Source organism: Lontra canadensis, unplaced genomic scaffold (assembly GCF_010015895.1).
Source record: "Lontra canadensis isolate GAN:19392208 unplaced genomic scaffold, GSC_riverotter_1.0 scaffold78, whole genome shotgun sequence".
In the NCBI taxonomy this organism is placed as follows: Eukaryota; Metazoa; Chordata; class Mammalia; order Carnivora; family Mustelidae; genus Lontra; species Lontra canadensis.
Window position 1 is genome coordinate 4721003 of NW_022631072.1, and position 23881 is coordinate 4744883.

General features: G+C 41.1%; 1 protein-coding gene across 11 annotated transcripts in view; it reads right to left on the reverse strand.

Moving 5' to 3' along the window:
* Window positions 1–23881, reverse strand: part of LTBP1 (latent transforming growth factor beta binding protein 1) — a 398263-nt gene that overhangs the window by 80031 nt on the left and 294351 nt on the right. For all 11 annotated transcript variants that reach the window (XM_032881895.1, XM_032881898.1, XM_032881896.1 and 8 more), the window contains 4 exons: window positions 16969–17091; window positions 11874–11996; window positions 9813–9935; window positions 2006–2128 (listed from right to left, as the gene is read on the reverse strand). In XM_032881895.1, coding sequence (XP_032737786.1) covers window positions 2006–2128; window positions 9813–9935; window positions 11874–11996; window positions 16969–17091 — 492 coding nt within the window. The remainder of the gene's footprint in view (window positions 1–2005; window positions 2129–9812; window positions 9936–11873; window positions 11997–16968; window positions 17092–23881) is intronic.

Consider the following 23881-nt stretch of genomic DNA (forward strand, 5'->3'; position numbering starts at 1 on the left):
AAATCAGATGACTACATTACTTCCTTATGATTTAACTCTAGGAGTTTGTGAAATCTGCAATATGAAATCACTGCCCATTTAAAGAACACTTATTTTGCCTCTATTTGGTCAAAAATTGTGGAGGAGAGGAAGGAGGAAAGAAAGTATTGCTTTTAAAGCCAAATGTGTGCAATAAAAACAGGATACCGGGGTTTTTTAGGGGGTAACTCTTGGCATTTTTATATAAATCAAGATTCATTTGAGGATGAAAAAGTTCCAAAATGGAAATAATCACACAGTAATTTTATAATTCAAGTATTTCTTCTCTATTCCATTAAATCCAAGCACATTTACTTTTTGCATTGAAAATACTGAAAAAAATTTAAATTCACCTTACTGCATCACAATGACAAATGAATACAGGACATCCAATGAAGTACATCGCAGGACAGTCAAATCTTGGGATTGGGAAGTAAATTAATTTTTAAAAATCATGAGGCAAAGGCCCATGTCTTTGCTGTCACAGGGACAAATAGATGGGTGTGGATAATACTATGGACATAGGGTAGAGTATGATTCCAACGCTACGTCTTAGAGAGTACATAATCCTCCCTTTCAAGTACTATACATCTGGGACATGAAAGAGAAGACATAATTGAGGACAATCCAGAATTAAAAAGTTATTCATATACAGTAGCAGTGGAAAAGGAGAACTCCAACAATCTTTACTTATACGTACTTTGGGATATACTATAGAGTTCGCTAATGGAGGGGAAGCAATTAGGGGAAAAAAATCACCCAAGTAGCAGAAATAAGTATAAAGGTAAATATAAGTGAGAGTCTTCAGTGGAAGAAATAGGCATGGATTTATTAAGACTAATACAAAGGAAACCTTGCATGGCAGCCAGGTAGAGCTAAAAAAAAGTTGAGATGAAGGATCTAGACAATCTGATTTTTTAAAAAAAGATTTTATTTATTTATTTGTCAGAGAGAGAGAGCACGCAAATGAACACAAGCAGCAGGAACAGCAGGCGGTGGGAGAAGTGGGCTTCCCGCTGAGCAAAGAGCCTGATGTGGGACTCGATCCCAGGACCCTGGGATCATGACCTGCGTCAAAAGCAGATGCTTAACAGAATGAGCTCCTCAGGCGTCCCGACAATCTGATTTTTCAGTCCCAGCATCACCAGTAACTCAGTGTACTACACTGGGGGAAAAATATGGAGTCTCACAGTCTTCTCCCTTTTTGCTATAAACGTGGTAATAATCGGTAGGGCAACATAGGGAAGAATAGTGGAAAAAGATCTTGGGCTCAAATCTCTACTATTTATTTGGGAGGACCAAGCTAATTAATTTCTCTAAGCCTCAGTTACTCATGTGTAATGGATGTAAGAAAAGCTGCCTCTTAAATTCTCCACAAATCCATGAGCTCCTTACAGCAACTGGCACATAGCAGGTGCTCCGTTAAAGCTCTTGTGATTGGTGCTGTATTCTTACAAGTACCTTGTGTCCTCTATACCTTTGGGAGATGCAATGTGATAGCACTTTGAAGAAATAATAAAACCCTGCCCTCTATACCTCTAATTTTGACCAAATTATTAATGAGTTTTGTTTTTTTGTTTTTTAGGGAGAGAAAAAGCTGAATACTGGACAAAAACAGGGATCACGGAAAGGAAGGATAAATACCATCCATGAGACAAAATGAAACATACCCACAAAAGACATTTAAAAAAAAAAAGCCAGAAGATAATTTTTAATCTAGCACCAAGATTGGCCCATGGAAGGAACAGCAAAGTACGGGTGATCTGAGCTACCACAGAAGTTTGCAGAGCTAGGACACAATTCCAAAATGCCCGAGTTTCAGTTAATATGGAGTGCAAAGTGAGAACTTCCCATACTTGATGTAGACCCAAGAAAGACATTTCAAAACTATAATTTGGCATAGCTCATTTATCTATAAATGGATAAAGCCACAGACTACCATCAGGAGTCATCCTATGTAAATTAGGACTAAAAAGCAGAGAAGTACCTTGACATCCTTTATGGTCATTTAGCTGGAATCCATCTGGACAAGTACAATCATAGGACCCTTCAGTGTTAATGCAGTCTCCTCCCTGGCAAACACTGTTGTCCTCCAAGCATTCATTGATATCTGTAAGTCAATTTTAACAATTTAAAAGACAGAATAAACTATATTAAAAAAATTAAGCATTATTCTTACACGCGTTCACGTAAATGAACATTATTTTACATCGTTCACAAGACATAATGTTTAATGGAAGACAGGTTTTTAACTTTTAATTTTTTAAAATGAAACAATTTGAAAGGATTTTGGCTTTGAACAATAAATAAATTAAGGGTTTAACATCAAATGAAATTGGGAAGAGAAAACATCAAAGTCTTGTACTAAAAAATTCACTTGGCTACGTTCTTGGTGACAATAGGGAATAAAAATATTCTTTAAATATGTATTAAGAGGGGCGCCTGGGTTGTTCAGTTAGTTAAGCATCTGCCTTCGGCTCAGGTCATGATCCTGGGGTCCTGGGATCCAGCCCAGAGTCAGGCTCCCTGCTCAGCTGGGTGTCTGCTTGTCCTTCTCCTTCTGTCCCTCCCCTTGCTTATACTCTCACTCTCTCTCTTAAATAAATAAATAAAATTTTTAAAAAAATGGGATCAGGAGGGAAACAAATCATAAGAGACTCTTAATCTCAGGAAACAAACTGAGGGCTGCTGGGGGGTGGTGGGATAGGACAGGAGGATAGGGTGGCTGGGTTATGGACATTAGGGAGGGTACGTGCTATGGTGAGTGCTGTGAATTGTGTAAGACTGATGATTCACAGACCTGTATCCCTGAAGCAAATAATATATTACATGTTAATAAAAAAAAAAGAAAAAAAATAGAAGTAACTTCCATCATACACTTTACCTATAGTTTTGTGGGAATGTGAATCTTATTTTATTTCATTAAAGAAGAAGGCCACTCAAAATAAATAAATAAATGAATGAATGAATGAATACATAAATATTAAGAATATCTTGAATATCTAGGGGTGCCCAGGTGGCTAAGTTGGATAAGCATCCCATTCTTGATTTTGGCTCAGATCATGATCTCAGGGTCCTGAGACTGAACCCCAAATCAGGCTCTGCACTGGGTGTGGAGCCTCCTTAAGATTCTTTCTCTCCCTCTCCCCTTCTCCCCCCCAAAATAAGTAATAAATAAGCAAAGAAAGCAGGTGGGGGTGGGGAGCTCAGTTGGTTAAGTGTCTGGCCCTTGATTTTGGTTCAGGTGATGATCTCAGTGTCATGAGACCAAGTCCTGAGTAGAGCTCACACTAGGCAAGGAATCTGCTTAAGATTCTGTTTCTCCCTCTCCCTCTGCCCTTTCCCCTACCTCTCTCTCCCTCTCAAAAAAGAAAAGAAAAAAAAAAAAGAATATTTGGAGCATCTATTTATATAAGATCCTGTACTATGAATTATAAGAAGAATTTTAAAGTATTTGGCATGATTTCTGCTCCCAAACAGAAATGATTTAAATTATATTAATAAAAATAAACACAAAATATTACATTGCTTTGTAAGTCCAAAAAAATTCAACCCAAGAGCTGCCAAAATATATAATTACTTGTCAAAAGAATAGTACCAACTTCATGTGTCACATGGATTTGAAGAAGAGATATCATAAAACCAAAGGTGGCTTCATGTCACAGGAGGGATTTGCTTGAAGCTGGGACAGCAGAGTAGAAAGTGGAGGGGAGGAAGGGGGGCTTTTGACAGGAAAGGGCATCAGCAAGATCAAAAGCTCCACTGAAGTCACTTACTCAGCAGCTATCACCAATAGGTTTGAGGTTGACTGGATTTTTTAATGCATATATTTATAGCATATGCAACTAAACATGGTTTACGTAACCAGTAATGAGTTCTGACTGTGAGCATGTGAGACAATTAATGACCCCCCTCACTGCCCGAATGCTGGGCAGATCTTTCACGAGGGCTGTTTATCACCACATTTACTTCCAGTCAGAGCTCATTACTCCTAACACAGTCCATGACTCCCTCTTCTGTTGTCTGTGCAGGACTTCAATTATTAGCACTGAAGAAAGCTAAGGAAGAAAACCTTCTTTGTTTCTCATAACTTGGCATATGATGGCATTTCTTGCCAATAATTATGATTGCTGCGAAAATGCACGAGAAGTTCCAGGAAGAAGTGAACAGGGAGACAGTTACAGCCTCAGTCTCCTCACTGTCCTGTTCAAAATGTTGGCACACCGAATTGAATTCTCCTCATGGAACCCAATCCACTTATTAATACCGTTCATGAGGCAAATAAAAGAGAAACAAGAAAACACCTCTACAGTTTCGCTCCACCAGAAGAAACACAAGTCAGCCTGTCTCCCTAGATTAAAATGTTTCTGAATACTGACCCTAGGACATAAAACACAGCTAACGTGACTTTGTCACAACTAAAGTGGGGTATCCCTTCTTCTTTAGTGTGTTTTTCCAACATCACTCAAGTGAAATTTATATATAATACATGCATCTAATTTTAAGAGTCTAGCTCAGTGAGTTTGAACAAATGTAGGTACATTCTTGTGACCACCGTACAAAGTACAGGCATTTCTTTATCCATTTATACCTGTTGGGATCACTGCTGGATTCTTAAATCATCGCAAATGCGATCATTTTTTTAAGGACCTGTGAGGTATCTCTGTAAGAATGTTATTCTGTAGTTACAAAAATAAGGCTTGGTGATATTTCTCTTTGCTTCTTTTTCCAGTCTGCCCTTAAATTTCCATTCCTAATTAACCACAAAAGAGACACTACAGGAAAATTATGCACAAGACAGAGAAGAGCAGGCAGGAACCAGGGTCTCCCATGAAGTCTGAAACCTTCAGGTTTCATTCCCGTGCCAAAGAACGTTTTATTCGCCAGCTAACTGATACTTGGTATATCAAGATTTCTAAAAGTGGAAACAAAGTTAATAGAGAATATTTTTTAGATTTAATATAAATTTTTAAATTTTAGATATAAAATAGATAAAAATTCCCTGAAATATTTTAGGTATTTTTGATATAAATTCTATGAAAATAATTCATAAGCTCCAACTCTCTGATTTTTTTTTTAAAGATTTTATTTATTTATTTGACAGAGATCAGAGGTAGGCAGAGAGGCAGGCAGAGAGAGTGGGGGAAGCAGGCTCCCTGCTGAGCGGAGAGCCCGATGTGGGGCTCCATCCCAGGACCCTGAGATCACGACCTGAGCCGAAGGCAGAGGCTTTAACCCACTGAGCCACCCAGGTGCCCCTCTCATTTTTTTTTTTCAATAATGATTGTGCCACATGGGGATAAACACTAGTCTGCTGTGTATGAATCTCTGCCATAAAACATGGATTAAGTGAATATATTAGATCAACCATTAAAAAGAAAGCTGTAGGCATTTCCATCACCCTAAAGTTTTCTTTGTGCCCCTTTTCTGTTTGGCTTCTTCTGGTCAGCACAGTGTTTTTGAGACTGATCTAAGTGACTGTGTGTACCAACGGCTCTCTCCTCTTTATTGCCACGAAGTGTTGTACCATATGAATGTGCCCCAATTTGTTGACCCATTCACCTTTGATGAGTGTCTTGACTGTTTACAGCCTGGCTATTATGAATACAGTTTGTATAAGTCTTTGTGTAATCACAGGCTTCCATTTGCCTTGAGTAAATTCCTAGGGGAAGTGGCTGGATCTATAGTAGGTCTAAATTGGGACGGAGCGGCCCCCAGAAGTGATTGTGCCATTTTACTTTCCCATCGGGCAGCCATGAGAGCTCCAACTTTCCGCACTTATTCTAACAGCTCCACTGCTGTCTTCATGGGTGTTATGTAGGCCTTCGGTTTTTAGATGTACCTTTCCTTGTTCTGTAGGAAACTGGGATAACCAAGGAAAGGCATATTTCATCGTCAGCGTCGTGTGAAGAATCTCAACTCAAAAAAGACAAAGGAGAGTCCTAAGAACACGAATTTCACCCACAAGGGAAACACTACATTACCGAGATGTTTGCCCTCGCATAATGAAAGTGTGTCAGCTTTGGTCGTATTACTTTAAAATCATTTGATTTTTTTCAAAATCTAAGAGAACCTATGTGAGGAAAAGAAACAGTATTCTAAGTATTTATAAATGATTGTATAGATTTGAAAACCCTGCATTACATTAGAGTGTGATTTAGTCTAAATTTTTTGAAAGACCTCTACCTTAAAAGCAAAAAAAAAAAAAAAAAAAAAAAGAAAGAAAGAGAGAGAAAAGAAAAAAGTAGTTTGAAAATTGAGAGAGAGCCCAACATGGGACAGTCCTGCATCACTGCCTAGGGTGGTGTTAAAGACAGAGCCATTCTAAGGATTTGGGCAGGAGGCTTTAAGGAAACAATGTCAATCTTGGTCATACCCTCACTAAGAATGCACTGGTCAAAGTCACCAGGGATCCCCACACTGCTTACTCCCCAGTTGATTTTGGTCCTCATTCTTTTTTTTTTTTTTATTTTTTAAAAGGTTTTATTTATTTATTTGACAGACAGAAATCACAAGTAGGCAGAGAGGCAGGCACAGAGAGAGGGGGAGGCAGGCTCCCTTTGAGCAGAGAGCCCAATGCGGGGCTCGATCCCAGGACTCTGGGATCATGACCTGAGTCGTAGGCAGAGGCTTTAACCCACTGAGCTACCCAGGCGCCCCTCTGGTCCTCATTCCGCTAAGCAGCAATATTTGACACAGTTCATGACTCCCTCCTCTCAGAAATGTTTCCTTCTCTTGGATTTTGATTTCCCTCCTTCCTGTCCTGCCACTTGTTCTTCATCCCTTTGCTTGCTCCTATCCTCCTCCTCACTTAAAATGAGGGGCCAGAACTCCATCTTTGAACCCCTTCTTTCTTCTAGCTATGCTCACTCCCTCGGTGACGTCTTCCAATTTCACAGCTTAAACACTGGCTACATGATAATGACTCACAGCCTGCGACTCAACCCTGAATTTTACACACACCAGTCCAACTGCCTCTCAGAGATCTTCATCTGGATACTCATGATAGGCACCCCAAATTTAAAGTGCCCAAGTCCAACTCCTGGTTTCTTCCACAAACCCTATTTCTTGGCACTTCTGCACCTGCTATTCCTTTGAATGGAATCGTCTTCCTATCAATAACCAAATGCTATGATCTCAAGGCAGCCTCTGTAAGGTCAGCCCCATCCCCTCTCCCCACTCTCCATATACCCCCGTTTTTTCTCCATAGCATTTATTGTCACTTAAACTATATATTTTACTTGTTTATCATGTATATCTCCCTCACTAGAATGTTAGCTCCACAAAGGGAGGAATTTTTGTCTGCCTGGTTTATAGCTGTATATCCTATACCTAGAACAATACCTGGGACATCCTGGGCACAATTATTCGTGGAATGAATGCATGCATGAAAAGAATGAATGATTTTGACTTGAAAAGTAATGTCATGAGGAAACAAATACAAGCACTTCCTTTCTCACCTTTTTTTGATTTGGTCCACAAAAAATGACCAAGAGAGAGGGGCCACAGAAAGGCAAAGTAAATCCTAAATCTTTTTCAGGCTTTGCAAGGGACTAGCATGGACCAATCACTGTGACGGGCTGGGGAAGGTGCTAAGGTGGGGCATGGAAGGAGAGACTGTATCTAGAAAGGGAACAAGTCAGAGGCAGAGCCTTTGGGGCGCCTGGGTGGCTCAGTGGGTTAAAGCCTCTGCCTTCAGCTCAGGTCATGATCCCGGGGTCCTGGGATCCAGCCCCGCATCGGGCGCTCTGCTCCGTAGGGAGCCTGCTTCCCCGCCCCCGCCCCGCCTGCTTCTCTGCCTACTTGTGATCTCTGTCTGTCAAATAAATAAATAAAATATTTTAAAAAAAAAGCAGAGCTTTTGAAGGCTGAGATGCCAAGATCACTAATAACCACGACAATGGAGGCCAGCCTTCACAGACTGAATGGCTACTGAGCGTGTTATAGCAAGTAACACACAGAAGTTAGCACAATACTTGAGATTCTGACTTCCGGAAGGATTGAGGATAAACACTGCAAGAAAACAAGGCCTTTGGCAGAGTTGTTACACATGTAAATATAGAAGCCAACAAGAAAGATGGTTCTTCCTCCCACAGCTGGGGGAGGCATGTGAACAGCAAGAGCTCAGTTAATTACAGTTGAATACCACTGGCGAGGGTCGGAAACACTACTGGTTGGGAATTAGCAGGCTGAAGTGCTATTAAGAGTTTCAAAGACAGCACTGAATTACTTGAATGGACTCCAACCCTATTTATAACCTAGAACACTAGGGAAATTATCCCTGACTTTAAGAGAAAAAGGACCAATTATATACTCCAAAAGAAGCCTTCTTATCGAATATCTGTGTTAACAATGATGAAAGTAGGCTAAAAGCTTTTATTTGGCTTTTCATGTGGTTGATGTTGACAGACTAAAAATCTGGACTTCTGATGAAACGGGCAACACATTAAAACAGCCGAAAGAGAGCAACATGCCCTCTACCGAGGACCAGTCAATGGCCTTGGTTGCCCTCTATGTCGGTCAGGGGTTAGGACAGAAGAGATGCTGGTGGTTGGCTTAGGTTTTCGGGGCCTTACCATGTGCCCCGTTACCTGTTTACTCTAGAAGAGGTTCCTCCATGGCCAGTCCCCAGCTACACGCTTGCCTCTCCCAGCTTGGAAAGCCACTATGCTGAGTCATTAACTGTTATCCATATGTTATAGAGTTCCCAACACACAATTTTTCAATCAAATTTCATTATCTTGATTCATCACTTGTTTGCCTGTTTTCCAATACGTATGTTGATTACACCTCTTGACTGGAGTGAAGACCCGTTTGAACACCATCATTACCTTTGGATCAAATCCTAGATGATTTACTTATTCAGCAGTAACATTCATTTTAAGGCCTCTGAAACTGCCCTGACTGCCCTCTGGAAAGGCTGTCTCTGGTTCTGCCAAGTTCTCTGGTCAGGAAAGTAGGGTGCTAGGAAGTATGATGGCTCTTTCCCAAACAAGAGGGATGACAATTGAGAAAGCATCATGGCCATTTTTCAATGTGTGTCACATTTGTGCCACAAAACCCCTCACCAAAAAGCTCATGTGCTTCTCTCCAAGGTGGGGTTCAGCCCCTCACTCACAGACGCTAACTCTCCTTGTGAGGCACAACACTGCCTCGCTCACATTTCTGGTTTCACAACTGATAGGGTCTACATGTGGGACATCAGAGGACGAACAGGAAAAAACACAGTGAGTTGAGCAGACAATGAGCTCAGAGAAATCACATGTGACGTGCTGGGGAAAGACCAGCTCAGCAGCCCTGACCCACCCTGAGGCTGTGAGGCACAGCAGGTGGTGGGGTAGTGGGTGGCTAACAATTACCCGGGGCTATACACCTGGGGTATCTTTTAGAAATACTTACACAGAAAGCTCAAAACTGAATAAAATTTAGCTCACAAAAAGCTTCACAGTTATCTGGAAAATTAACTTGTGTTTACGTATTTGGATGCTGGTCCTGCTTAAATAAGGTATTACCATTCAGAACTATAGACCGGGATAAACCATCTAAACCAGAGGAAAGTGAAACTGATTCTTTTCGCATTTAAGCTGGCATCACACTTCTAAAACCCAGCTCTGAGCAGTGCAAGGGAAACCTGGATTCTACTGGCTTCTTTTCATTATTTGTGTAACCACAGGGAAAACGATTTTGCAGGAACCTAGTGTCCTGACTGTGAGGTCAGAAGGTTGGACTCAAGGACAGAAGGCAGGACGATGTCCAGATTTCTCTGGGATTCTGCAGTCAGGAGCAGTTCTCACCTTCACAGTGGTCCCCAAGGGCGGATGCTCTGTAGCCTCGGTCACAAACACAGAGGAAAGAGCCCTCTGTGTTCCTGCATTGTCCATTACTGCAGAGATGATGGTACTGACACTCATCAATATCTACCAGGCAAGAGAGTAAAAGGAAACTGTGTGAGCGGTACTCTAAAAATATTTTTAATCATGCATGTAAAGAAGTCTATGAACTATCTAGTTTATAACCAATTTAGACTCTTGGTTATGTGAATTAAACTGATCTCTAGTAAAAAGTCATGAATTCCCCCAGGAGGGAAAATCCAGATGAACTTAAAATCTTAACCAGGAAGCTAAGAATCTGTATATATTAATCCAAATGTTCATCGATGAGTGGCAAATACTTTGCTGTAATCTGTAAACCTCAACTTAGCTTCTTGAATTTCTTTTATAAGTAGAATACCGAGGTTAAAAGCAATTAGGCCTGTCATTGTCTAAAGCAGAGGTCAGCAAACGACAGCTCACTGCCTATTCCTCACACATGCGTCATACCCGCACAACAGAAGGCACAATGATACATTGTGTGTATTCGAATCTTCTAGTTTTACCATGAGACTTCAAGTCTCCTGATGGGGGGACTATGTGTACCACATCCTTTCTGACTTAGATGATCTAGCATTTTATGGTGGGCAGGTGTTTTTCACGTTGTTTGTTGGCAAGCTTTGTTCTTCACATCTGAGCACACTGACTTACTTCTGGGATTCTAGAAGAGTCAACACAAACATCAGTTTCCACAGGGACCCCGCACGACTCCACTCTCCCTTGCTCTGTTATAGCATCGTGTTGATTATTATGGCATTGGGCACCTAACCTTTGTTTGCCCCTATTGATAATTTGGTGGGTAGTTTTGCATGTATCTGACTTAGTGACATCATAGGCTCTTCAACAGAAAGGATTATGCATATGAGAGCCTTATTGTATTACCTGTAGATAGACCTCTTCTCTTATTATACATTCATTTGCAGTTCTCTGTGCACGGTGGGCATAGATAAATGCTTAGCTAATTAAGGTCAGGAGTCACAAAATAACATAAAAAACTTTGAGATGGACTTGTAGAATCTAGAACAAATTAATTTACCTGTGTTGTATGAGTATGCTTGTGTGTGTTCTCAACTTCTAGATTAGGAACTGTAATGTCTTTCCTTGTACAAGAGAGGAGAAAATGGGGAAGGTCGTGATAATATTGGTAGATCTCTTCTTAGTACCATCATTTATAATAGCATCTCAGAAGACATTTGCACTCATTAAATAGTCAGAGTTTGCATACAGACACGGATATGATTTGTTTCCTTATTGGTCCAGTAGAGTGTGTATTCTGTTCTTAAATAAACGGCATTTAAATGACCTTTCTGTTTAAGAACTCTGGACTCTGGTGCTTGTCACCAGGATATCATAGTATCTTCAAGCTCAAGAAGCACATACGTATCGAGAAGTGAAGTAATTCTGTGTGAAGTTTGATGAAATTTATATTTTAAGTCTAAGGTCAGCTTCAGTGAGATCCAAAATACTATCACCTGCAGGAACAGGATGTATTTCACGAACTTTATCTGTGATATAAGGGGGATGCTGTTTCTTTCAGTTTTGCTGAAAAGTCTTCTTCAGCAAAATTTTTTTAAAAAGGAAAAATTTTAGAAAGGGGAAGAGATACCAAGACGAAGGTCATTAACATTCCATAGCATAATGCCGGGCCGATCTAACAACCTTCCAATTACTGAAATCCGAGTAGGTAAAACTTTCGAATGAACTGAATAGAGCTGATTTTCCGCAGCAAGGAATTACACAGAGAGCAACCCTTTTTCTTCCTAAGCCGAATGCTCAGCCACTGATCACAAATACTTTATTTTTCAGATTTAACCCTTTCCCATCCTGTGTTACGGACTTTTCTGACGTCAGCTGAGGTCTTGCTTTCTGGTGCTGTCATGCAACCATCCAGTTAGTTTCTGAGAGACACCCCCTTTTCTGAATACTGTCTTTCAGGCCAGGGGCCTTAAGCGAAAACCACAGCAGTTCACGGGGCCACGCTCCTACCTTCACACTGGTCTTTCGCCGCTGACAGCTGGTACCCCTGCCCACAGGTGCACCTGAAGGAGCCTTCCGTGTTTCTGCACTGCCCATTCATGCACAGATTCCCTTGCTGACATTCATCAATATCTGTAAATAGAAACAGGAACAATTACGTTAAAATCAGGCCTATTTATATCTAATATCGAGATATATCTATATATCTATATAGATATATGTATATGTATAGATACATAAATATCTATATATCTAGAACACCCTGTTACCTAAATTTTGAGCCTATAAATCAAGCTATGAAACTATGTCCTAAAGATCAATGTCTAACTACTCTTTTCTTCTGAAAAGATCTTATTATCTTATTATTTAAAATGCATCTGAAACCTTTCAGAACTCCATGTGGCGCACAGTCCTTCCCCTCCAATACGACCGACAACTACCCGTTTCCTGACCAAATCCGTATTTCTTAGCTTCTCGTGTGGCATTAACCTTTGGAACCGTATCCCGATGTACGGAAGGTGTCACATTATCCCACATTTTCTGAGAGAGCCCACATAAACTATGAATGTAACTGCAGCTCATGAATGCGTTTTTTAATCATTGTTTTAGAGAAATTAATTTGGTTTACTAGAAACTTTTGTTTCACTTATTTGTAAAGAAAACGGATCACCACCACAGTAAGTCCCGGCTGCCTACTATTGGCTGCCAATAGAGAAATTAAATCATCTAGCTGAATGTCACTTTCAGAACTATGCAGCACCTTTCCAAATGCTCTAGGTCCATTAGCTTTAGGAGTGGTCATCAGAAAGGAACTGCCTACCTCACGTTCTCTTTCAGCACATTCTATTAAATACTTGAGACGTCAGTCCAAGAACTTAAGATCAACAACAGCGGCATGGAGCTCGTTGGATCTCACGTAATGTCTGACAACAATTTTAGTGCCTTGGACTCTTTTAGACTTTCTCAAAGAAGATGACAAATTAAGCATTCCCATGTGAAGATGTCTGCAGCAAGACTATACCCTCCATTCCAAGTCCTGTCAGGGTATGCCAGACATCTTACATAAGTTACTCATTTATGTCGGGAATATTGTCAGAAGTAATTCATTATCGGTAATGACACGCACACTTGGAACAACTTGCGGCAACCCAGTTATCTTGAATAAGGTGATCTCTGGGTCTTTAAAACGACCACGGGGACAGAGGCAGTGTAATTCTACAGATAAAGAAGCCTTTTCCTTTTCTGATGAGGCACATAATTCCTACGACAAAAGAACACTTTTAATAAAACAGGCATGCAGGACAAATGTCTTCTCTTTTTTGTGCCAAAAGGTTGAAACAGAGCATATCGTTTTCCCTGAAAAAGGATTTCTTTGAGGGACTTTCGAGCATATCACTATGACGAATCCAGCTCAGAGTTACGACAGAGACTATCTCCAGATATTTATAAGTTTAGGACATATAATGCTAAAATGTACAAAAAGATACAAGAACAGAGACACAAAAAAGAAATAAACAAGTACTGCATTAATACACTAGATAGCATATTTACAACATGGAAAAAAATTTTATTGTCAGTAGATTTAGTGAGGTGAAAACAAAGTCAATATTTAGCACCAAGGTGAAATTTGGCAGTTGCTAGAAAATTGGAAAAGGGGCAGATTTAAGATCTGGGAAGATTTTGACATCAGTGAGCTGAGGTGGTTTGGGAAAGATTACGAAATAAATACAGAGAAATATGTTATATAACTTATTATCGTAAAAAGCATGCGCTTTGATTGGGGAGTAAGGAAAACAATCAGTGTATATGTAAGTTTCTAGAGCAGCAGATGGGGGCCTTGCCTGACCCCACCCCACACTGCGATGCAGACACCAGGAAAACCAGAGTAGGGGGGCAAGGTTCACTGGCAAGTGGCGATAACAGCCCTTTCGCACCTCCAGCTTTTGATATGTGCTGCGTTCTCTGCCTTCTAAGGTTTTCTCCCCTCCATATTCAAAATTTTAAGACCAAGATCGAACAGCAGCACCTTGGGTACTTTCCCAGCAGCACACAAGCACTTTTTGGCTTTAATAGAGCTTTGTACCTGCCTATGACTTCGTGAATAACAACATCAACTACGTGTCAGACTCTGTCCCTGCGTTATCTCATTCTCCGCGCATTCTCTGTTTCTGTATTTTTTCACACAATCATCCCATCCCCCTGACTGAGTGCCATTATTGTTACATTACTTTTTGCAGATGAGCAAGTACAGCTTAGTAAAGGAAGAAAACTTACCCAAGCTCACACTTCTGAGTATCAGAGCTAGGTTCCGATATTCCGATACCCACTTCTTTTTAAACTGAACTCTAACTTTGTTTGGGTTTCACCGGTGTTTTCATTCATGCCCTCTCTGTTCCAGGACCCAATCCAGGGTACCACACTGTATATAGGGGTCCTGTCTCCCCCATCTTTCCTTGTTCTTCACAACTTTAACAGCCTTGAGAGTATGGGCCAGACTCCTACAGAATGTGCCCGTCTGGATTTGTCTGATATTTTTTCTCATAATTAAACTGGGGTTCTGGGTTTTGGGAAGGCATAGTACAGTGGTGAGACGCTCTGGCCCTTAAGGAAGGTCAGGGGTACACGATATTTCCATGACATCACTGATACTGTTAAACTTCATTATCTATAAATTTCCGTACTGCGTTTCTATCTTTCCCAACCAATACAAGTTCTTTGGGAGATTAAAATCTCTCAGTAGCATCTGCATTTGAACAAGGGCCCCGATCACGTGGGTTCCTCCATACGCCCCAAAGGAAGGGAAGGGTGAAGAGAGGCATCCTCAGCAGCCCAGCAGAGGGTTACACAGAGGGGAAAATGAGTGTTCCCAGGGCTGGCATCAACGGACAATGTGAATCTGGGGATGCTGGGGAGCCTTCTTAGAGAGGAGCAGGCTCAGCTGGGATGGCTGAGTCAGAAAGAGTAAAAATGTGGTTATAAGTCATTCACTCAACATGTGTTTACTCAGAGCACTATCCCTCTAAAGAGTCCAATCCCCAAACTTTAGAGATAATATGAGACCGGGAAATTTGAGGTTATTAATCCAAGGTGGCATGGCCAACCACTAGAAGAGCCTTGCAGGAAGGCTGTAGACGTGGGCTGCAGGAAAAGATCCAGAGGGAAGGGACATGTGCCCATTGCCCTGCTCTGCTGGGAGTGGCCAGTGTTCCACTGTCCACAAGGAGCTGGGACTCCAGCACAGAGGTCAGTGAATTTGCTACTGCCCGTGGGAGATGCTACAATTCTTACAAGACTGTAAGATATCAGCTTACTACTTGACTACTACGGTGAGAAATTAACTTCCATCCTTCCTTCACTTTCATTGAGACACTTCAGAAAGAAGAAAAATTTCAATTATTTCCTCTCCTCCTCCCCTGCAAAGAGCATGCTTTTTGGTATGAAGAACGAGGAGCAGAAAGGAAGCTATCCACAGATTTGACCACAGAAAAAATTTAAACTTAAAAAAAAAAATCATGCAAAGAAAAATTGGAGAAACCTTGGACAAATTACAACAATATACCCCCTAAAAATGTATTTATAATGCACAGACACATGTATATAAGTTTATGCATGGGTTATATATAATGTGTTCATATAGACTGATTAAAAACCCCGATAAATAGGAACAGATATTAACATAAATTTACACACAAAAAATACAAATGCTTAACAAGCATATGAAATAAATGTAATAATTAGAAGCATCCAGGGAATTAACAGATATAGGCATAAATAATAAAGATTCTTTTAGAATTAAAAGAAATACATTTTAAAAATTAGAAATTAGGGTTCTGTCAAAATAATAAGAAACATTAAAACATTTGACCTAATCATTCCACTTTTATATAAAAGAAAAGGAACCTAAAATTCAGACCAAGTTTTATTTTAAAAAAGGCTTGTTAGGTTTGCTTTTTTGTTTTTTACATAATGATGAGGAGCTGGGAAAAAAAATGTGGTTGTTCAACATAAGAACAGCAAGAAAATGCTGAAATAGTAACATACTGGACTATTAAGCAGCTTAAAAAATAATATTTGAGAAGAGTTATTAATGATGTATAAAATGCTCATGATACACTATTAAGTGACAAAAATCAAGATACAAAATTGTACATACATGATCTTAGTGATAGAAAATATCCAGAATAGAGGACTAATGATGAAGGAGATTGAGAAACTTATTTTCGGTTTGCTTATTTTTTGTGTTTGTTAGATTTTCTACAGTGGATTTTTTTTGGAAAAGATTTTATTTATTTATTTGAGAGCACAAAAGGGAGGGAGTGAGAGAGAGAGCATGAGGCAGGCAAAGTGGGACAGACACAGAAACAGAAGCAGTCACCTCACTGGGCAGGGAACCCAATGAGAGCTCAATTCCAGGACCCTGAGACCATGACCTGACCTAAAAACAGATGCTTAATGGATGGAGCCACCCAAGGCGCCCTTACGATGAATGTTTTGTGATAGCAATTTTATTGAGGTATAATTTACCACCACATTATTCATCTAAAGTGTATAATTCAATGGTTTTTAGTATATGCACCGAGTGGTGGAAGTGTATTGTTTTTATAACGAGAAGAAACGAAATAAATAGGTCTGTGGTTTACAGATGCTCTCTAAAAATATGCTGTTTTCCTCTATGTAAATAGATATGGTCTGTATGTAACCACAATGAGGAGTGACTTCCAAACATGCCAACAAAAATGTGCTCTGAGTAGTTCAGTCAAAATAAATGAGAGGTAGCCTGGTTCTCTCTCTTTCTTTTTTGGGGGTTCCCTTTTCTTTCTTTCTTTTTTTTTTTTTAAATATTTATTTATTTGACAGAGAGAGAGAGATCACAAGTAGGCAGAGAGGCAGGCAGAGAGAGAGGGGGAAGCAGACTCCCTGCTGAGCAGAGAGCCCGATGTGGGGCTCGATCCCAGGACCCCGGGATCGTGACCTGAGCTGAAGGCAGAGGCTTAACCCACCGAGCCACCCAGGTGCCCCTGGGTTCCCTTTTCTAAGCTAATTACTCTAACATATTCTCAAGGGTAGTTCAAATAAAAAGGAGAACTCCGATCAGAGCATTTACCTTTGCAGTGCTTGTGGTCTGGCGTCGGAGAATAACCCTTGTGGCATGAACACATGTAGGAGCCCTCAAGGTTGGAGCACGTGCCGTTTGTGCAGATGTGTGGTTCCAGGCATTCGTCCACGTCTTGAAGAATGTTGCAGAAGGGCGAGAGGAACCCACAAAGACAAAGGAAAAAAAAAAAAAAAGAAAACACGAATAAAGTTGAATTTGGCTAAAAATAGAAACGGTGCATCCTCCAACAGGGACAGATTCTTTAAGGTAAGTTTTCAAATGAGCCCAAAGGAGGAAGAGGAGCTCTGGTGTGAGCTGCGTGTATGACAGCTCCATGCAGTGATTTACTCTGTGCAAAGTAACTCAGGAAAGGAACCAAACACGCTCTAGGAACCAATTCCACGGAAAGCTTGTTGTAGAGGGGAGGGCAGAAGAGAGGGTAGTTTTAGAGCAGCCTCCACGACACCATGAAGTCTTCCAAAGAATCAAAGAGGTATTGAGGTCTAGCTAGGGACTGATGAGTTCAGCAGGAAGTGAGCATGTGCTAAAGCCCAAGGTAGGACTTAGGACCTGGAGAAACCACAAGAGTTCTTCATAGAAAGGTGAAAAAGGTGGCTCAGTGGGTTAAAGCCTCTGCCTTCGGCTCAGGTCATGATCCCAGGGTCCTGGGATCGAGCCCCGCATTGGGCTCTCTGCTCAGTGGGGAGCCTGCTTCCTCCTCTCTCTGCCTGCCTCTCTGCCTACTTGTACTCTCTGTCAAATAAATAAATAAAATATTAAAAAAAAAAAAAAGAAAGGTGAAAAAGACTCTGATACAATGTTCAAAGATGGCTCTGGATCGGTATTAGAAAAACCTGTCTAGGGGACGAACAAGCCTGGTGGGCAGTTTGAAGGTAGGGGACAGGCTGCAGAGACAGAGAAAATAATACTCAATTTCACCAAGCACTCACTGCACGGAAGCACGAAAGGCCGTGCATGTCCGAGCTTATTTAATCCTAACGGGAGCCATACAAGCCGACCATTTACAGACAAAGGAACCAAGACTTGAGGAAGTTCTAACAGATTGCCCAGGGCCACATGGTTTGAAACTGGGGGCTCCTAGGAGCATCCAGTCAGCGAAACTCCAAAGACCACTCCCTCCTTTGGATCTATTTCTAGTCACCCATGTTAAGTGTGGTGATAGAAACCGCTGAAGAGAGGATTAGGAATGTCTGCTTATTACCTGCTAACACAGCATTGACAAAGAAAACCACTATTGAGGTGCCCACTGATTCCACTCAGCATTCATCACATTCTCACTAGAATGTTGGGAATGCAGGGGCGCCTGCGTGGCTCAGCTGGTTCTGCGTTCGACTCTTGATTGATTTCGGCTCAGGTCATGATCTCAGGGTTGTGAGATCAAGCCCCGCATTGAGCTCCAGCAGGGGAGTCTGCTTGAGGTTCTTCCCTTTCCCTCTGCCCCTCCCCTGCTCACTCACTCTCCCCCAACCCACAAATAAATAAATCTTTTTTAAAAAAAGAATGTTGATAATTCAAAAAGGAAAACTTGGGTTCTATGCCCCACCTGATTGCTTCTGGTAAGCCCACTGTATGCTGCCGTGAGAAGACACATGGCGTCTTTTCCTCACCTTAAGGGGAAAAATTTAAACCACCAAGTGCTGAAACTACACACAAAGTCATGATGTAGGCTTAATTTTACAGCGGTCTGTAACTTAATCCAAGCATCTTAATCGTAAGGCAGGCCAACAGAGCAGAGGAAAATGCTCTGGACTACATCCATTTCATTTCACAACGCTCGCCATGAAAGCAATAAAACTTCCCGCCCTCTTACTATGAACAGGCAGGGAGTTGCAAACCCACGCATATCAGAGGTCGAGCTCTAATTCAGCATTCCAGAGTTCAGACTGCATTTGTGTGCACGGCATTTCATTAAAACTGTATTCTGGTGTTCCCACTAACGATTGCTAGAAATAGAGCATTACCAAAATGAGGCAATGGGGGGGGGCGGGGCACACCGGCACACCGGCAAATGCTTCACATGCAAACAAAACAGCCAAGGAACCTGCACTGTCTGCGTGCTCCGCCTCGATGTCACAGAATCACTCACAATGGTGAACTAGACCCTACTCTGTGACAATAAAAAAACAGCACTTCCAGACTGACTCATCGTCCATCGTTTCTTTGGTTGTGGGAGTCCACTTTTATAAACACCGAATGCAAACAACTTGAAAGAAGCAGCCAAACTCTGGAGCCAAAGTAAATAATGGGACAGAATGAGCCGAGACACTGGGCACGTAAATTCCAGACAGCAACGTTAAAATGTCACGTCTCGTATCTGGATTGGTTTCAAAAACGTTAAAAAGTTGAGAAATGTATGGATTGTTCTCTCTGATTATTCATGCACTGGGAAATGTGATGATAGGGCACAGAATGCGACAACACAATCAATTTCTAAGACCGTGTTTTCTCTCATTAAAGCAGATTAAAAGATAGCCTAGATGGTCAATCATGAAATACTTTTAAAATACTTGATACGAGGGTTCCTGCATGGCTCAGCCGGTCAAGTGTCCAACTCTTGATTTTGGCTCAGGTCATAATCTCAGGGTCGTGAGATCAAGACCTGCATCGGGCTCTGCGCTCAGCTTGGATCCTTCTTGTCCACCTCCCTCTGCTCCTCTACTTGCAAACACCCTCTCTCCCTCTCAAATAAGTAAAATCTTTTTTTTTTCCAAATAAATAAAATCTTTAAAAAAATGCAAACATACCCTCTCCCTCTCAAATAATTTTTTTTCAAATAAATAAAATCTTAAAAAAATGCTTGATACTTCTAGGATACTTGAATGAGGAGTATCACAGTGCATATTTAAGACCTGCTGAAAGAGTTGACCTTAAAGTCCTCATCATAAGAAAATTTCTTTAATTCTGTAACTATGTAGGGTGAGAGACTTTCACTCGACTTACTGTGGTCATTTTATAACATATACAAGTATCAAATTACTGTGTTGTAAACCTGAAACGAATATAACGCAGTAGATGTATCATACCTCAATATAAAACAACAACAGAATACATAGTAGGAAGGTGCCTGGAGTGGGGCTTCACTTGACGGATGTAAAAGGAAATAAACTCATTGTTTTATCTTGCACCTAGACCTCTTAAACTGCAGACCCATGCAACCTAGTTGGTCAGTGCACTGGCCATCTCCCCTTGACGTCCCACAGGCACCTCCAAGTCTTCACAGCCAAAACTCATCTTTCCCCCTGTGTCTCTTTCCAGGTCAATATACGGTACCACTATCCACTCAGATGCCCAAGTCAGAAATTGGGAGTCATCCTTTCTAGATTCCGTATTCTCCCTCTTTCCCCACATTTGATTTGTAACAGTCAATTCAATTCTATCTTCCCAGTATCTCTCAACTACACCAGCTTCATTTCATTCTTACTACCACCATTCTGTCCCACATGGGTTACTGCCATAGTTTGCTTCTCTACTTGAAGTCTTGCCCTCTCTAATCCACTAACTAGCCGGTAGCCAGTCTTCTAAAATACAAACTCAATCAATGGTATAGGTCCTTTAAAAACCCTCTGTGGTTTCCAGCGTTCTTCCATTAAGTCAAAGATACAAACTTGTAGGGCCCTGAGTGTTATCAACAGAAAGCGTGCCCTCAGTTCTTACTTCAAACCCTTGGGAGGATCAATGTTTTGGGAAACAAGGCAGTCCTTATCCACTCCACCATCCAACACCCATAGCCTCTCACCCTTCGGCAGAGGGAGATGGTTAAGTCTTTGGTTTTCTGTACTGGAGCTCAAATCTCATCTTACTCTAGGGTTATGGTCTTGTACAAGAGTCAGATTATCCAAATTTTTGTGATGCATACACACAATCAGTTCAAAAGAGAAACGTCATGAAAAACACTCTGTCCACAGAAAAATGTGTTCCAAATTCCCCAAAAAGACAATTTACCAAATGGGCTTTTGGGACATAATTTGGCATCTGCTATTCAGTGAATTAATTAAACCTCCCACAGTAAGAAAATTGCCAGGGGTTTATGAGGTCAGCCCTTTGTGGATATGATTGTTCAAAAGTTTTTGCACCCATCCCAGTACACTATTACCCAATCCAAATTGATCATTGTCATCTACGACACCCCAAGAGACTCTAACAGAGGCCTGTGGAAAACCAGAGTCTATAGGATTTCATGATCTGCTCCTCTCAGAAGCCTATCAGAAGAGGGAGTCACAACAGTGGACATGATTTATTCTTAGTGAACACTGGCTGATTCCTTTTTTTTTTTTTTTTTAGTTTAAGATTTTATTTATTTATTTGAGAGAGACAGAGAGGGAGAAAGCATGAGCAGGGGGGAAGGGGCAGACCAAGGAGAAGCAGACTCCCTGCTGAGCAGTCCAATGTGGGGCCCAATGCCAGGACCCTGGAATCATGACCTGAGCCAAAGGCAGACACTTAACCAACTGAGCCACGCAGGCGCCCCAACCCTGGCTGATTCTTACGATCATCTTTTTCTTTTAAAATGTTTCACCTTGCGGCACCTGCGTGGCACGGTCAGTTAAGTATCCAACTTTTGGTTTCGGCTCAGGTCCTAATCTTAGGGTCATGAAAACGAGCCTGTGTCAGGCTCCATGTTCAGCATGGGATGTGCTTAAGACTCCCTCTCCTGCTCCCTTTGCCTCTTTCTTTCTGTCTCAGATAAATAAATAAATTCCAAAAAAAATGTTTCACCTCACCATTTGAATCTTGCAGCCTACATTTCTTTGTTAAGATTAATAAGAGGCTCACTGGTCATTAGTTCCTGAACTCCAGCTTCTTTTTCCTTTGGGGGGAAATGAGGACATTAATCTCTTTCCAGCTTTCTGGCAACTTTCCATTCTCCACAATTTTTACAAAGATGACTTTCAGCTGGCCAGCAAATCCACCTGCAAATTCTCTCGTTGCCTTGGGATGTAATTTCTCTGGGTCAGGAACCCTTTTGAAATTTCCCTTCCTACTGTCCTGGGAGAACATGAAGCCCCCCTCTGAGGGTCCAGAGGGTAGTCAGTGGCTGACCTCACACAAATTTCAAAGTCCAAGGTTGTGTTGTCCCCTTCCACTTTACCCATCCGCTCCTTGAGGTTGGTCAGACTTGGTTCCAGAACAACAGTTTACCTGCATTACTTCCTGTGCTCTCAAGGAAATGAATCTCTCAACACTGCACACCAGTCATTCTTCAGAGGCCACTAAGTCTCATTTAATTCCTTAGTGATCACCACAGACTTCAACGAGTGAGCTCCATTTGATATGTGAAGTAAACATCTTATTTTGTCATGATGACTACAGGAAAATACAACAGGACACCCACCCCCAACATGACATTACTTCAGTGAACCCTCAAGTATTCTGTATACATAGTCTTTTTTAGTGAAGATGATGGCAGGACATTTTTGACAGAAAAGGCAAGTATGGTGAAGTCAGACACCGATGCTGGTTAGGCCATTGGGATGAAACAACCCACTCTCACGGTACAGGAAATCCTCAAGATCTCAGGCGCCTTCTGTCAAGTTTGACCAAGTTAAGATAAGCAGTAGCAGTGCAGCCTACAAAAATATGTTACACATCCCTCAAAGACTCATCACTGTTCTTCAAAGCTGGAGAAGAGCCAATGCTATGTACATCCCAGATAAAGAGACAAAGATGATCTCCGAAAATCAATCCATTAATCCTACCACATCACTGGTTTCCTACCTCCCCTTTCCGAAAGAACATTTTGTCTTTCAGCAAAACTCAACTGGGGCTATCTATGGTGGAGATCGCCATCTTAGAGTCAAGAATCCCTCAGCCATTCTTACTGCTACTTGCCAGGGATGGTTCCTGCCCATCCCACCCAGATGGATTTTCTCTCTTTCTATGAACTTTTCTTTCCTCATTATCTTAATCATATTGCTTTGTTCTCTTATTTTCTTATGTGTACAGGAAGAGGTAGTATATAGAACAGAACACTAGTTTTGGAGATAAAAGACCTGGGATGATGTCCTAGCTCTGCCATTTATTACCTATGACCATAAGCAAGCCCATTCACCTATCTGGGAATCAATCACTGTATCTGTACTCTAGGGAATGACTGTCCTGATACCAAATAAAATAATGAAGTCAAAGCCCTCTGTAGCAACATAAGAGAAGTTTTTTGTTATTATGGTAGTTGGTCTTTTCTCACACAGGTATGTTTCCTGCTGTTAAAAGTGGTTTTTTGTTTGCTTTTATGGAGATATAACTGACATATGACAAAGGATAAGTGATAATTTGGTATGCTTATATATTGCAAAGTGATTAACAAAGTTAGCTAGTGCCTCTCTTATGTCACATAATTATTTCCTTTTTTTGTGAACATAGTTATCATCTAGCCTCCTAGCAGCTTTGAAGTTTATAATACAGCACTGTTGCCCATAATCACTATAAGATGGCACTGTTGACTGTAACCACTGATCTGTGCAATAGGTCTCCAGGGCTTATCTACCTGCCAGTTGCAGGTTTGTACCCTTAAACAACGTCCCCCCCAATTCCCCTAACTCTCAGCCCCTGATAACCACCATTCTATTCTGTTTTGTTTTGCTTATTTACAACTTCAAGTCTTCTCTGGAATTAAGTACATAATTAGGTATTCGATAATAACATAATGGCTAATTAGAAGACTTGTTTAGCTATAGCGATTGGGGATTAGGTGGGAGTTTGCACATTTAATAATGTCTGCAAAAGGCAGATGTTCAGTTCTGTTGCCATCTTACACAAAGTAAATAAATGTAGCATGAAAGCTTTCAATTTCAGATAAGTCTCTGAATAGTCACCTATTCCATAAAGGTTAACAATGCTTCTTAAAATTTGAAAATAAATCCTAGTGTGCAAAGAAGTCCTAGAACAAGGAGCTTTCCATGTT